Source organism: Larus michahellis, chromosome 8 (genome assembly GCF_964199755.1).
Source record: "Larus michahellis chromosome 8, bLarMic1.1, whole genome shotgun sequence".
Classification (NCBI taxonomy): Eukaryota; Metazoa; Chordata; class Aves; order Charadriiformes; family Laridae; genus Larus; species Larus michahellis.
This window is the reverse complement of record NC_133903.1, coordinates 32,195,522-32,211,221: the sequence shown is the minus strand read 5'-3', so window position 1 is coordinate 32,211,221 and position 15,700 is coordinate 32,195,522. Positions and strand designations below refer to the sequence as shown.

The window sequence follows — 15,700 nt, the reverse complement described above, 5'->3', positions numbered from 1 at the left end:
GCAGTTTCTTGCAGGATGGAATATTTAATTGCATGGATCACAGCAGCAATTATATAAATAAGGTCAATATGAAAGAGATTAAATTTTTTTTTTAAGATTTAAATAATAGCACAAGTTTTATTTAAAAAATTATTTATTTAAATTTATTTATTTTTATTTAATGACAAAATTAAATTATTTATTTATTTAAAGCTCAAGAAACAAGCTGAAGTCTGTTGTCTGCGTCAAAATACTGTGTGGAAGCCAGTTGTGATGATTTTGTGTTCCTCCGTCCTCTCCCTAGGAGAGCAGCAGGAACCCAGGGGGGACGGGACTGTTTACGCTCTTTTCAAGGCTGCAGGCGTGCTGTTAGGGGCTACATCTCACCAGCTTTCTGCATTTGATGGCTTTGTTCTTTTATTCTGATGAGGCATTACATACATGTTTCAAATGTTTATGTGAATTAGATAGGTGCTTGCTTTGGTGGTTTTGTTTTTATCAGTAAATCTTAAAAAGGGTTTAGGGATTTTGTTGCTTGTGGATTAATAAGTTTGATTAGTATTAGGTACTAATTTTCAGAAGTATTCTTGTCTAAATGTTACACATTATTGTTTAGTTTAAGGATATTTTGGAACTTGAATCCCTGTGCAACTTTGCAGAAAACAATTAACCCAGCTGAGATGATGGCAACTTTGTGCGTTGCAAGTAGGCTTTATCAGGTTGAGATAGTTTCCTGTGATTTCCTGAAATTTTACGTTTGAAATACATATTATTTTTATTGAAGAATACTGTGTGCGTAAGACAGCAATGCTTTCTGTCTGTGCAAATCACAGCTGATAACACGATCGGCAGAAAAACATTCAGAGGTGTATTTATAGTTGCTGACTGCACTGTGTGAACAAAAAAGATCTGGCTGGTCCTGACAAATATTCTGTGAAATAACTGCCCACCTAGACACGCTGGGAACACCCAGGATCACTGAGACCCTCACATCATTCAAGATGTAAATATTCCAAGATGCATTCTCAATTTATTTATTTGTTTTTCAAATTCATCCCAACCAGAGACAGACTAAATCTTTGCGACTTTTATTTTTAAAATCATAAAAACCCAATACTGAAACCTTGGAACTTTCTTGAAATTTTGAGGACAGGTGGCAACATCAAGTATGCTTGTTTTCAGGGTTGTGGCAGTTTTGTTTTATAGAGCTTTTAAGTTAAAAATGTTGAACTTGATCAGCATATGGTACTGGCTAGCCTCATCTCTACCAGCTCTTTTGTTATCTTGTTATTGTTATAGGTCTTAATGACAGTTGTAAGCCATAGCTCTGGATGCAGGGGTTAGTCCACCCTGGGGAGGAGAGGAGAAACAGCACTGTGGATTATGGAAATATGAATTGATCTAAAAAGCAGCTCTCTTGTAACAGAATGGGACTCAAAGAAAGACTGGGGAGAAGCTGGTGAAAAGACGATGGAATATGATGTGAAAATGATCATTTGAATGCTTTCCTTTTCATTCCCAGCTGCTGTGTTCTGGTGAAAAGGCATGCATTTGTATATCTTAAGGCTGGGTGAAAAAGGGCCAGATGAATGGAATTACTTGTTAGATATGTTTTCATTTTGAGTCAAATAAATTATGTGCATTTTAATAGACTGTATGCATATGTTAGCCATTTCTTTTTTATCATACAGCTGTGATATTGGGGCACTACATTTTGTAGAAATGTTCTTTTCTCTGTTTGCTCAAATAAGTACAGTATTAATATTTGACTGTCCTTCAGATATTCTATATCAGCCTATCGAAAATAACCGTTAGTGATTTGGCCTATTCCTACAGCCTTCAGCGATGTGCCAAGCCACAGAAAAAAAAATTAACTGACGGCTGAAACAGTGATGACAATCATTTGGAACTTCTTCCAGAAAGACTGCCAAATTGTCATGTGTGATGTCGTTGTTGATTGACCTTAACTGCCCTCAGAATATTCCAGTCTAATGTCACCTAATTCCTTATTCCATGCTACCATATACTTTCTCATCTATTTGCTTAGTACCCTCCATCCACTTTAGTCTTAGATATGTTGCCTCTGTTTTATTTTCAGCATTGCTCTTGTGTCTCGAGCTTACTGCTGCTCTTTGAGGAATATCCTAACTAGCTCAGCCTCTTCTTATGCATGGTACTGGATGTAATATTCCTGAACGCTGTGTTTCATTCTTAGCGCTTGTTCTGCCTTTCTTGATGATTGTTTTCTGCAGAACTGGGAGAGCGTTCGAGGCACATGGTTTCACTGTTACTGCCGCAGGTATTTGAAGTGTCACTTCAAATAATTTGTTGATATTTTGTTAAATAAAATAACTTCATTTTACATGTTACTTATGTTAGGAAATGGTCTGGGATTAAATGGCATAATCCAAGTATGATGAAATCAAGGAACCAGGGCGCTCTGGTGCCAAAGAATGAGACTTGATGGGACTGAGATCAGGAACTGGAGCAGCAGCAGACTTTGCCAGCAGCAAGAACAAGGCAAGGGTGGCTAGTGGGCTGCAGCTGGAGTTGTCCAGACTACATGGTTTGAGTTCTTGCATGGTGATCTTGGAAAGGTGAAGCAGCTCCAGGCAGGTGATCGGAAAGGGAAATGCATTAATCCATCAGAATATAACTGTTTCTGATACTCATTACTTCTGTATGAGTTTTCAAGGCATTTCAACTACTTGGCTATTAGACTATATTTGCTTCTTCCCCAAGCAGAGGCTAGGGAGTTTCTGGTTTTTGTGTGAGTCAGTTTCTGTCTGCAACCATTAATAAAAGCACAATCAGTAACAAAAGATCCACATCTGAGAAATAAGCCGTCTCTGAGGTTACAGTGCATGCTTATCTCTGTCCTTTGTCTTTCGCTAGGTACTAATGGCCACTATTAGGGCAAACATACTGGGCCAGTGCAGACTCAGTGCATCAGTTCTTGAATTTTAGACTAAAGTTGGGAAGAGGGAGGACCTGTTTCAATTTATAGAGAAATCCTGCTGTAGGAACAGGATTTTTACTAACTTTCAGTAAGTGCGGTGAATACTCGGGTTAGATTTGTGAGGGTCTTCCCTGAGCACGGGCAGTTTCATTCTTCTGGATCAAAGTGAAGCAGCTGAAAATCTTCCTGGCTGTAGCTGCTTGTGCTGCCTGGCTTGGTGGTGGAAGCTGCCTCCCCCTCCTCTTAGGTGTGCAAAGTTGGCTTAGGCTATACCGGAGGTCTGAGCAAAGCTGATTGACTTTGTGCTGGAGTGGCTGACGGATGCTCACGTGCAGAAACACCGACCTGAAATCTTTGCGGAGTGGTCTCTAGCAACGGTGCCGTAGCAGGCAGCCAGAAAGTCTGGACAGGCTCAGCCATAGGCGAAGTGAATGTACATTACGTATCTCCTTGGGAAAAAATACATCTAATTGTTTGTCCCTTGCGTTTTATTTTTTGTGATAGTCATCTGTCTGCATCTGGTAACACAAGAGATATGTTAGTGCTTTAAAATTATGCTTGTTTGCTTCTTCCCTGTTCCTCTTTTGTCTTGAAATTGTTTCTTCTCTCCTCCATTTTTTTTAACACTTGATAGCGTCTGAATTTAGTACTGAAAAGCTATTACTGCAAGTGATTGTTGTTGAGCTGTGTTATGATAAGGTTTAGAGTTTGACCTATGCTGCCTGTAAACCAAGAAATAACTGTTTCCTTTATAAAAACATCAACAATAACTGTAATTATGAAATGGTAATCCTAGCATGTTCCTTAGAAGCTGATTTCCTTTTTTGGTTCCTTTTCTTTTGGCTATCAGTTCTTCTAGCTCAAGAAACTCAGCCCACACACGTAATCAGTTTCACTACCCTTTACAACGTACTGTGGTTCCCCGACTTCCCCTAGGACTGGTAGAGACGTGTGAGCTGGCACACTCCCCCACAGGACTGCACGCTTCGAGGTGGACGAGCCCAGGCAAGGGTTTAGCTTTTGGACTGGCTCACCTTATTTATCTGCATAAGTCACTCGCTACTGTAGATGTTTTCTCTCTGTGTGGCACCCAAGTTGTTCATTAACTTATGTGATACTTCATTTATTAACTGCTTTTAAGTTTCTGCATTGCTAGCAAAATCAGGATTTCATTATGGCATATGCTGTGTGGTTGTTTTATGAAAAAATCAGTGGAAAGTTCAGATTCTGGAAGAGCATCACCTGGCATTATAAGACGCTGTTTCACTCCCCAGCCTGCGCAGGCCAAATCTTGCATATAAGCAATCTGCAGATCTGGCGCTGACGTTTCTGTGTACATCGGTACTGGGTATTTACTGGGCAGACCAATTGTTCAGTAGGAGCTTTCTAGGCAAGGAATGTCATCCTACTATTTACAGACACTCTGTTTCAGGGCTTGTCTTTCAGGTAACTAACGCAGTAATTCTTATTTATACTTAGGATTTAGTTCAGAAAAAGGAGCAGTTTCATATGGCCCACTCAGGCTGTTTCCAGTTTGACTGTTGTAGTCATAATGTTTGCTTCCTTGTTTCTGCTTCTGAAATACGCCTGGATGAAAGCGTAACGGTTAGAAAACTGATGGAGTCAGAAAATGTAAAGTGGTATTTCAAACAAGGTGGAGTTTTTTGGTTGGTTTTTACCTGCCAGCCTGCAAAAATAAATTTTATGGAAGAATCCAGACTCCTTTACTGATGATGGTAAGAGGAGACTTGAAAGAACTTCAGTAGTTGTCCAAAATGCTTGCTGGTTATACAGTCGAAAGTCTGGCAACCTCTGGTCAGCTGCATTGAAAAGACAATATGGGGCCGTGTGCGGATAGAAACCATTATCGAATTTATAAAGTAAATCTATTTAGCTGGTTTCTCCCTTCTGCCTCAAAAATGATCTTCTCCTTTTCTTGCCTCTGAACTTTCATTATGGTTTCCTGGTTGCTGGGTGTTGTGGGTCTTCTGCCTTGGCTACTTCCATCAAAATTGCAGTTGCTTTTTTTGTTTGTTAGTATTATGCATAGTTTGAGGTCTCTGGTGAAATGCTAGAATTTATGGAGGAAAACAAAGACTTGGAATGTATTTGGAACAAAATACGCTTGGAGTTGAAATGAGTATGAAATGTTTCAAGTGTCATCAAGAGTAGAGTTTGTTATGCTTGAAGTCTTATGGCTTTTTTTCAGTATATTCTATTTTTATAGAAATGCAGCTATTTATTATAAGTATTATACTTTTACAGTTAATTTTCTGTTTAAGAATTTCTTTGCTTGATTATCAAGAGGAACATCTTGCAAATAGGAGCCTTTTAACCTGAGTATCAACTACGCTCTACTTGTGATGTTCCTTGATAGTGTTTTGCAGACACTTCTGAGACTGCAAACTTCACTTTAAAGCAATATATTAAATAGGTAGAGTTGGGTATGTTGCAGATAGGCTCAATTCTGTCCTGAGCTATCAGAGTATTCCAAGGTGGCATGAAAAAACTAATAGGTAAAACAAATATATAAGATCCAATTTTAATACGCGCTTTATTGTATGGTGGTTATTTTTTCACTATTGGAGAAACAGCATCTGAAGAGAATGTGGAGGAGATTCTCAGTGTTGCTGCTAGATACATCTTAACTGGTGTTCTAAAGCAGTGGGAAATTTTAAGATGTCTTAAGTGAAACAAATATTGCTGCCCTTTTAACTATGCAGGATGACATTTGGATTTTGACCTGGCCTCCAAAGACATACATATTTGGATTTTGAAAATGATGTCTATCTTATCTCTAGTTTAAGACAATTTCTCTGTTGAGTTTCTAGATAATGTTGGAGATGCTGTCACTGAAATTGTATATCGATAAAGTCACTTTTTTTTTCCCTACTGCCCGATGATAGAAAATTGTGTGTCATACTCCAGTGTCTTTTTTTGTACAAAATGTAATGAACTTCCTTAAAGATAATAAATACTACCTTAAAAGTTAAAAATTTCCCACATAGTAATCTCAAGAGCGGAGGCAGAAGAGAGTATTTCCTGTTTTTCCCAGCTCTCTGATATTGCCTAGGGAATAATGGTCTCCCTGACATGAGTCAGGGAAGTAAGGGGAAACTATTTATTGGTGCCTGGGATACAAGTATATGCTCACTAGAGCTCTATGATGAAGTATTATTTCTCTTGGTTTTCTTTGCCTTGCCAGTAAGAGGGTTAGATGGTAACATTTCAATCTACACTTATTCTAATGGGAACTTTCTTTGGGAATAAAAGCATTGTCAGTTTTTTGTTTTTTTTTTTTTTATTCTGAGTTCCAGGAAAGTTGAGGGTTTTTTTTTTTAATCAGGTAAACGAGCCTGTGCTGAACTTCATACTGTTTTAACTATTCTGCTATTTGTAACTGAGCTTGTTATTTCAAAGTGAACTTTGGGTCCCTGTATGCTATGCTGGACACAACTGTGACTGAGGTATGCCTTATTTTTAACTGCTCACGTGATGAGATTCAGGAACAATTAGACAAATAGACTCCAGTCTTTTATAACTTAATAAAAATCTCTGAATTTTTAAACTTACTTTGTGGTCATTTAGGAAGCCTTATTCTTCAGTCTTGCAGGTTAGTGAGATTAACAATGCCTTTTAAGTACTCAGGGTTCATGAATACATTTGTTCTTTTCTCCTGTAAAGTGCCTTTGAAAGATGCTCTAAAAGCAGTAAAGTCTTAGGGGCGCTTCTGGGGACACCAGCCTTAGGCTGCTGTACGGGGCAGTAGCGTCCTGTAGTGTGCCTCCAGTCAGTGCCCTGCACCCTGGTCATGCTGCTGTTCCAGTCATTAATTTTCTTTCACGTATTTTTTTTCTGTATTTAAGGTACTGTTCGTTCTAAGTGATGTTGCAACCATCATCTGTAAGTTCAGCAGCAGATGCAGCTGACCTTCAGGTCTCCATGATGGCTACTTGTTTTCGTGATTTTACTTCTCTAAGATCTCAAGATCTTCTTGCTGCCTTATTGTCTAGGCTCTTTCTGTCCTGCTACCTCATCTGTCTTCATGATTTAACTGTGCCCTTATTGCTGTGTAGAGCACAGAGCAGCTAGACTAAGCTACCAAACCCTTCAGCTGCCTGTCTGGCAGGAGCCGGGTAATGAACCAACCTTTTCTTCCTTCCTTCCATCCTCCCCTGAGGCACGTAACTGAGAGATGGCCAAGTGGAGAAGAGACAGGGAGCAGGAACAAGAGAAATTAACTCTGATGGGAATTCTGTAAGCAATCTCCTTCTTATCGGCAGGTATTCAGCTCCTCATTCATTTTAGACAACAAATATTTCTGTGAATAAGCTTTAGAAAGATGAAAATGTGACACTTTTTAGAGAGCAAGTCTTCCTCTAAAAGGCTTGGTGTTTACGTGTTACAAGCAACCTGATTCTTCTGAATGTCAGTCAGGCTGTAGGGCCTCTCCAGTTGTAGTTTATATGTGAGCCAAGTAAATGAGGCTCAAAAATTGTTCTCAGCAGTGGAGCAGAACTTGTGTTCTGTGGGTCAAATGTAAACGTAGCTCAGCTTAGTGGAGTTTTAATCTTTCTTGAATCCATTAGTGACGACTTCTGCTGCATGGTACAGAATCACCTTCCCCTGCGTGTGTTTGTCGGGCATGTATGAACTTCTGTGTGTCAGCTGTATCGGGATAGAATTAAGTGTCAGAAAACACAGCACTATCCTCAACTTACTCTGAAAGTTGTGAGATGACAAGAGGAGGTCTATTTTGAGGGAGCAGTGATTGCACAGATTTTCTTTTTTTATCCTCTGGGCATAGAAGTTTTGCAACAGGTAGAGCATAGTGGGCACATCTGCAGGTCTGTGTTTTGCCGCCACCACAGCACTGAAACTCCTGTGTCATGCCGCTGTGTTACCCCCACCATTTTATGTCATGACTGCCTTCATCCTGTGGTGTTACACTGCAAATGAAATGGTGCTGTGCCCACCTGGCTTTTGTGGAACTACCCCTTAAGTATGACTAGAAAGCCTATTAGTAATTGCTGTTAAATATTAATATTTCTCTGAAACAATTCCAGAGAATTCTTCTTAACTTCTCTTTAGACCTAGAAGAAAATTCAAAATAACCAAAGGCAAAACCACAGAAAATTAACTACTGGTTGTGTTTCTTGAAGAAAGGTGTCGCTTGTGTTGCAGAGAACTTAGAGTCACGTAGTTGTACACTTCTGCTGTCTAGCCCCTTCTATACAAGGAGCCTTGAACTCCTGAAAATTCTAAACTGTATTAACTAAAATACTTTAATATTCCTGAGGTTTTAAAAAAGCTTAAAAAAAGTTAAAAAAAAGCGCCACATAATTTAGTAGTTCATTCTTGAAACAGTGAAGTTCTGTAACCTTAGGTACGTATTTATTTATTTATTTATTTAGAGCTTTGCAGCTCCACCCTAAACCATTTGCATTTAATTTCTGTATTCTTCTTTGCTTTAAGTGTTCAGAAAGCAGCTGATAATTTTTTCTTTTTTTTTTACCCTATAGAATGACTAGATAATCACTGAATGATGGCTATGCTTTGGAGAGTGGCACATAGAGGTTAAAAATAGTTATGGAGGCCTGATCATGACTTCAATACTTTAGGCCTTTGGATTTCCCTGAATGTAATCTAAGATTAACATTTTTTATTATTCAAAACATTTGGGCCTTTCTTCATTGTAGCTACAATTTTCTGATGAGATTTTTAGCACGGGTAAAAGCTGAGACTTTGAAATATAACTACCGCTGCTGGCTTCACATGGGTCCCTGCTGTGGGTGTGCGCAGCTTCAGAGGAGGAAAAGGCAAAGTCAGTGGCGAGGACAGAGCTTGCCTTTTCATCCGCTGTTTTACGTGGCAGTATTAGAATTTCACCTTTGTTGAGCCGTAATGATGAAGGGCTTGACGCTGCAAGATGCTAAGCAACCTGGTTTTGATTTAAGAATGAACCCAAATCTGTGTTTAAGAATTTAAATATTCCCACTGAAGTCACTGGTTTGAGTCAGAAATACCTGTCGTGACAGTGTTAAATCTCAAGTAGATCTCTTGTTTGCATGTTTGGACTGGCACAGGGTGACTGAAAACTGTGGTAAGGAATGGTGACAGTCCCCTTTGAGGAAAGATCGGAGAGCGAGTTGGGTTAAGGGTGAAGGACAGAGGACACTGGAGTTTGGAGATGGAGATTTGGGTGGGGAAAACTGGTAAGAAGAACCAAAAGAGAGACCTGCAGTCAGGTGTCTCAAGAGAAGATATTTAAAGAGACGTTAGTAGGCAGAGAAAGAATTACATGAAATACTGAAATAGAATAGCAAGTAGCTTTTGTCAACAAGAGGGAAAAAGAGGAGACTAGTTATTAAAGTAGACATGACAAAGATAAGACTCACAAAAAAGAGAATTTCCCTTTACAGTGAAAAAAGGGTGGGGGAAAGGGACTTCGCAAAAATAAAGTAGAGAAATAAGAGAAAGACAAAAGCTAGAAAAATATTGTTACTGAGAAAGAAAGCAGTTGAAGAAGTAAAGATAATGGCAGGGGGGAGGTGCAAAAGCATTTGGTAATGAAGTGAGTGACTATTTGTGCTCCAGTAATTGCTATTTCTTTGGCTGATTTCTGCCTCAAAACAGAATAAAGAGATGAAGATAGATAGTTATTTGAGTGCTAGTTTATATGGATGATTTTGGTAACCTGGATTATGTAACTAAATAACTCAAAGTATCTTGGTTACTATCTATTTCGTGTAGGCCATTTCTTCCCTAGGTATCCTGACATGTCCCTGGAAGGGACATGGTGTGACAGTGTCTCAGTGTAAGGCTGTTCCCTTTCTTCTCCTGAGATGCTCTTTCCATATATATAATGGACCTGGGGGAAAACCCAGCTGCTTGCTTGAGGACCAGTCTTATGCTGCAGATAAACACAGAAATAGTTAGAAGGTAACAGTGTAACTGTTTTTAAAAAAACTGTGTCTAAACCACTATTTATGAAGTGTTTTGGTATTCTGGATACCTTAAAATATTCCTATCAGGGAAGATTTGCAATCCTTTCATAGGGATGCACTTGGAAAAAAAATCAGGTTCTTTTCCCTCCCCACTTAACATGCAAACTGCAAAATGCGTTTTAATGCGAAAAAAAATGTTGAGGTGAATAGTTCCCCCATCCTTCTAACCTCAGAAATTAATCAGGTTAAGCTTCAATACTTAATTATTTCAGTAGTATAAAATATTAAGGGATGAACTTAATTTCTGTCAATTCATCAGGTCGCATCTACATAGAAAAAGGTAACTGGTTGAAATTTGTAAGTCATAGTGAAAAAACCCACTCACACATGTGTAGAGATACATTAATAAGCTGATTCTGTAATATATATCAATTCTGAGGCAATTTTACCATAGAAGCAGCTCCTGTACCATCTTCCAGCTGTAGTGAGATTCCTATGCTTGTATCAACTGACTGTGATACTATTAAAAAAAAACCCAAAAACTTTTCTAGTTCGTAAGGAATGTGGTGTATATTTTGAATCTAACCAAAATAATTAACCAGTAATTTCACCAAAGGGCAAGACTGAGTTTTCAGCAGCTTTTCTCCAGAAAACTGGTGTGTGTGAGTTCAGAAGTATCTTCTACCAGCTTTTACATTGCTTTTTAAAATGATGATGCACAGAATTAGCTGTATGGGTATCAAAATAAGCAAGAAAGAACGGCTAAGTAATTCTTACTTTTTAGGTTTCTGTAATATCATCTCAATGTAGAGGCAGTGAGCATGACCAGGCCAGGCTGGAGCTGTGTAGTGCAACTGATGAAAGTGAATTAATAAAACCACTGGACTGTGAGCCTGTGAGAGTGCAAGTTTCTGCTGGTGTGCTATAGGCATAAAGGAAATAGTTTCTTAAATACCATTTCCATTTTTGTTTAAGCTTTTTGCGAGGGAAGCAGCATGCTGTAGTTCACATGATGTTAATTTTATGATTTCTTCTTTCTCTTGGAGCTTGTATAAGGAATGATGTAGTTATCCTGTAACTGAGCATTTGAACTTAATTGTGTATGCCACTGTAGTTTCAGTGTTCAGAAGCAAATAGATAATCTTTTACTTGGGTTTGTTGTGATGTTTTTTGTTTTGTTTTTTTTTTTTTTCACAAATCATTATCTTTTTCCCTCTGTATACAATTTCTTTCCTTTATGACACAGTGACCATTTCTGAAGGCACTAATACTGTGAGAACCAGAGGAGGAAATAGTCATGGGACATGTGAATCAAGGATATTTCAGTTTCTGAAGACTTGTACAACCTTTTGTCTTCAGAAATAAACACATAGTTTTGTGAAGCTGTGAAAGACACTAAATACATGCGTATGGTGATTCCAGAGGAAGTCCTGGCTTGAGTTATGGATGCTTGAAAATGATGTTCCAGTAGGAAACAGAGCTCAAATTTTATTCAATAGAGAGGTTACTGAAATTGTACAGGAATAGTGACTGTGAATGTGTATATAGTGTCATTTGCATTTTAAATTTGTCTAGGAGCATCTTGGGGGCATCTTGTTTTCTTCCATTTTAAAAATCTGAATAGCACCTGTAATTAAGGGAGAAAACTGAGCCCTGGAAGCCAGGTAGGACTTCCAGCTATTGATCTGTGCAAACCCGGTTTACGCTGTCAGGGGAGCAGCAGTCAACTGCTGAGCTGCTTTGTCACTGACATAAGCTGAGAGAGGATTTTTTTTTTTTTTTTTTTTGTCTATACTGTTTATACACCAGTCTATAGACCTGCTGGCTGGTTGAATTTTAAAGAGTGCGGAGGTTTAAAGACTTGTCCCCTGAGGGATGCTCCTGCCAGTTGGGAAGCGAGCTGAGGCTGCTCCGCAGAAGTTGTGTGCACGTGTGCTGGCCGGGGGGGGCCCAAGCAGGGCTGGGGGAAACGCTGTCCTGCAGCTCAGCCCAGAAAATGCTGCAAAACATACCCATAATTTTCAGGTTGTTTAGTCAAAATATTGAGCTAATACCTTTGGTTTTTTTGTTTTTGTTTTCTCTTTCTTGTGTGATAATTTATTCTGAGAGAATACAGTGGGGAACATGAATGAATACATTTCCATACCCAATTCTGAGCCAGTGCTAAGCTCACCAGGCAGCAATTAAAATCCTCAGTAGTAAGGAGAAAATGACTTCCGATAGTGTGAGAATAGGTGCAGATTTAGAAAGAGAATTTAAACAGTGTGTAAAATACTATTTCTTTGGAACAGGAAAAACAAGCTGTGTGAGCCTGAAGTAAGAGACTATTTGGAAATGTTTGGGAAATTTCTGAGTTAAAAGTTTTGATTAGCCTGTTGTGCTTGCTTTCTTTGTTAGAGTTTACTATTACTACTACCAGCATCGGGTATGCTTGTTTCCTGCCTACAGAAATTAAAATGTTTACCTGCTGTATTTGTGTTTTGCTGCTCGCACTTCCACGGTGGCCACTCCCAGCAGTCAGGATGGTGCTTGAGCAATTTCTTTTGGAGACCATTATATGTACGGCTATTGTTCATAATTAAGTTGTTAACTTTTCTCAATACACAGTATCTAGCTTTCATATTCTCCTTTGTCCGTGCTGACAAAGTTCCAAAGATTTATTGAACTCTGTTATGTGACTTAGGAATTCTAGAAAAATTGACTTTTCCACTTTGTACTGTATGATGATTTACTGGGGCACATCATATACCTTTAAAATGTTGCAACTAACATATGCGTATTGTATTCAGAGGCATCTTTTTCTTGAACGATTTGTCCCTTGCTGATTAACTTGCATGAGTTCTTCATGTTTTACACTATCCACTGAGCCAGGCAAATGTTTGAAGTAAATAGTCATTGTGGTGTATAGGAATTTAAATACATAATTTCCCCTAATGGGAGTTGACTGTTCAATATGCAGTAAACAGAGAGTTTGGGCTGGGGACCGCTAACATCTTAGATCAAGTTCTTAAACCCCTGTGTGCAGCTCTGGAAACTTGCAGTCAATATGCATTTTTCTGAAAAAACACACCTTGTGGGATAAGCGCTGTATCCAGCGGTATATCTGTCTCTGCTGCTCTCCTACAGAAAGGGAATCGTGTAGCTTTGCTGACCAACTGTGTTGACGTCAAGTGGCTCTTCTTAGCTGAAGCGTTTCACAGAGGGTTTGTTTTCCTAGTTGGGAGCAAGGAAATAAAAACTCTTTTTCTGGGATCTTGAAAGGTCATTGTTTAATATTTGCAGCTGACTGACTGATCTGGTAATTCATTACTTTTTATTTTATTTTATTTTTGTAAAGAAAAATGTTGACTGGTTTGAGAGCATTTTTATATTTTAATTAACACATTTTATTTGCCACTAAACAGCTTCTTAAATAAAATTCTGCAAGAAAGAGTGACATTATCCTTTCATATTATGGTAGGAAAGTAGAACCGGTGGATTTCCCCCCCTTCCCTTTATTAATCGCGAGGCTTGCTTGTGAACCCAAAGGGTTAATCATATAAATTTCTCCTTTGGACCAGCAGACGATTTCCATCATTTTCAGCATTTGACTGTGGAACATGTATAGAGTTGTTATACCTCTCTGTAATTCATTCTGCTGCCAACTTCATTCCCTTTTCTCTGCCTGCATTTTAATTGAAACAACATTTGTATTTTTGAGCCAGGATCTGTCAGAAGTCCCTGTGGCTAGTCTGTGGTACAAGTAGCAGCAGACGTGGCTTACCCATATGGTGTGGTGCTTCTTGTAAAATCCATATGGCCTTGTTGAAGGGAATCCCAGCGGGGATGTGAAGGGTGTTAATACCCTTCAGGCCAGGCCTTTCCCTCCTGGGGCTTCTATGGCATTGTCTTTGCAATCTGCCAAAGCACAAACTTAATTCCTTTTTAATAATCAATTATTTCAGTCCAGGAACGTGTGCTGTATTTTTTGCAATCATATATTCCTTGAATTTATTATTTGTTATGAGTATTTTTCAGTATTTTTTAGAAGCAAGCTAGCTTGCTAGCACATGCAAATAAAGCCTTTTCAAAATCCTAACTTTATTTCTTTTACTTGTATTTACAGGAAGTGCTGAATAGCATTCCAAAGTTCTGCTTTCCTTTTGACATTGAAAGGTATGTGTTAACAGTTATTGCTTATTTAAAAATATTTAATAGAAATTATATTTAGCCTAATTGCAAGGAAAGATTTAAAGAAAAGGAAAACGTATTGTACTGCCTAAACTTGCACCTGCAGATGAGAAGAACATGTCCTTTTGTGTTCAAGTAAGTATGAAATCACTAGTAGGAAATTACCGCAGCAAAACACAACCTTTACAGAGTTTTAGGGATGTCTCTTTCAAGGCAGAACTACATTCCGGCCCCCAGGTTTGTCCATTATAATTATAAACACCATCTGCATTAATATAAGGATATAACATAGTTTCCTTCAAATGAAAAACATCATAAAGAATGTTACTGTGCACCAGGAGTACCGAGCAGTACTGAAAACATGTTCTTTGAGTTCAAAGAAATTAAGACTTTAATTGCATGGAAGTAACTAAATTGATTTTTCTCAGAGAAGAATCAGGACCATTATTTATAATTAACTATCCCTTACCTTTCTAGTATCAATTATAGTGTGGCGTCCATCTAATGCCAGCCATTTAAATTGCTCATATAAAACGTTTTTATTAATTAAAATATTTATTTAGGCTTGTCAAAATGATTAATGGTAATTAATTTAATCGGTTGTACTCACTCAGTTTGGAAAACTCATATTGTCCAAATCAGCAAAGATTGAATTAGAAGCTTGATTTGCATAATTAATGAAAGATACACCCGGTTAGTGTGCGGGCTGAGCCGGTTTCAGAACAACGTTGGCATCGGTTGTAGATGGAGACTCAAAGATGAGAAGCATCTATCGGACGCAGGAAGCAACTATCTGTGGAGTAAAAGGTGGTGTGTGCATAGAGGAAAGAAGAGAGGCTTTGCAGAAACACACACTGGCAAAATAAAGATCTTCATAAACACAACTTCCCTGAAGTAAACTAGGTTCATTTAGTCTTTTATAGTTGAATTTAATTAAGTTGTTTGGGTTTTGAACGGGTTAAGCTCACTGTCCTTTAAGCTGTTTTAATGACTTAACTAATACAGTTGTCAGTGTTGGCTTTAAAGCATTAAAGTCTTTAATGTGCTTAAGATATGTACAGAATTCTGTTTAAAATTGATAATGAAGATGAATAATGGAAATAAAATTTGAGGATAATAGCAAAAGGTGAGGTTCTGTTGCTGCCATCCAGTGGCAAGAAGATAATCAGTGGCAGGAAATAATTATTTTCAAATAACCCATCTTGCATTAACTATTTCTGTTGAACCATGTAGAAGACATAGTTGCTTGTATGAGATGGATAAGCTTAATCAAAAAAACGTGGGAAGTGACAAATTTATAACATAGCCAGGTATACTTTAGCTGACTATCCGAAGGGGAGGGGAAAAACAGATAAAAAAGAAAATAAAAAGTTATGGGATGTTTGTTGTTTCTTAATACCCTGTTGTGCCTCTGTCCCAGAGGTGCTTTTTGACTTTTGGTCTCATACTGGACTGGAGAGCAGTGCTCTCAAAGGTGCAAAATTTCTACATGTTTCATAAATCTTGGCAGTTGGGCAGAGGAAGGAGAGGTTCTTGGAAGCTGGGATAGACCGATGAGGGGAACAAACCCAATGTGTTCAGTCTGGCTGCCGACTGCTGGGGCAGCACCGCCGTATCTTTAAAATCAGCCACCACACTCGCAGCT

General features: G+C 38.5%; 1 protein-coding gene across 4 annotated transcripts in view; it reads left to right on the top strand.

Annotated features, from left to right (window-relative positions):
* DENND1B (DENN domain containing 1B) overlaps window positions 1-15,700 on the top strand; it is a 164,324-nt gene that overhangs the window by 44,275 nt on the left and 104,349 nt on the right. For all 4 annotated transcript variants that reach the window (XM_074596854.1, XM_074596853.1, XM_074596856.1 and 1 more), the window contains one exon: window positions 13,991-14,040. In XM_074596854.1, coding sequence (XP_074452955.1) covers window positions 13,991-14,040 — 50 coding nt within the window. The remainder of the gene's footprint in view (window positions 1-13,990; window positions 14,041-15,700) is intronic.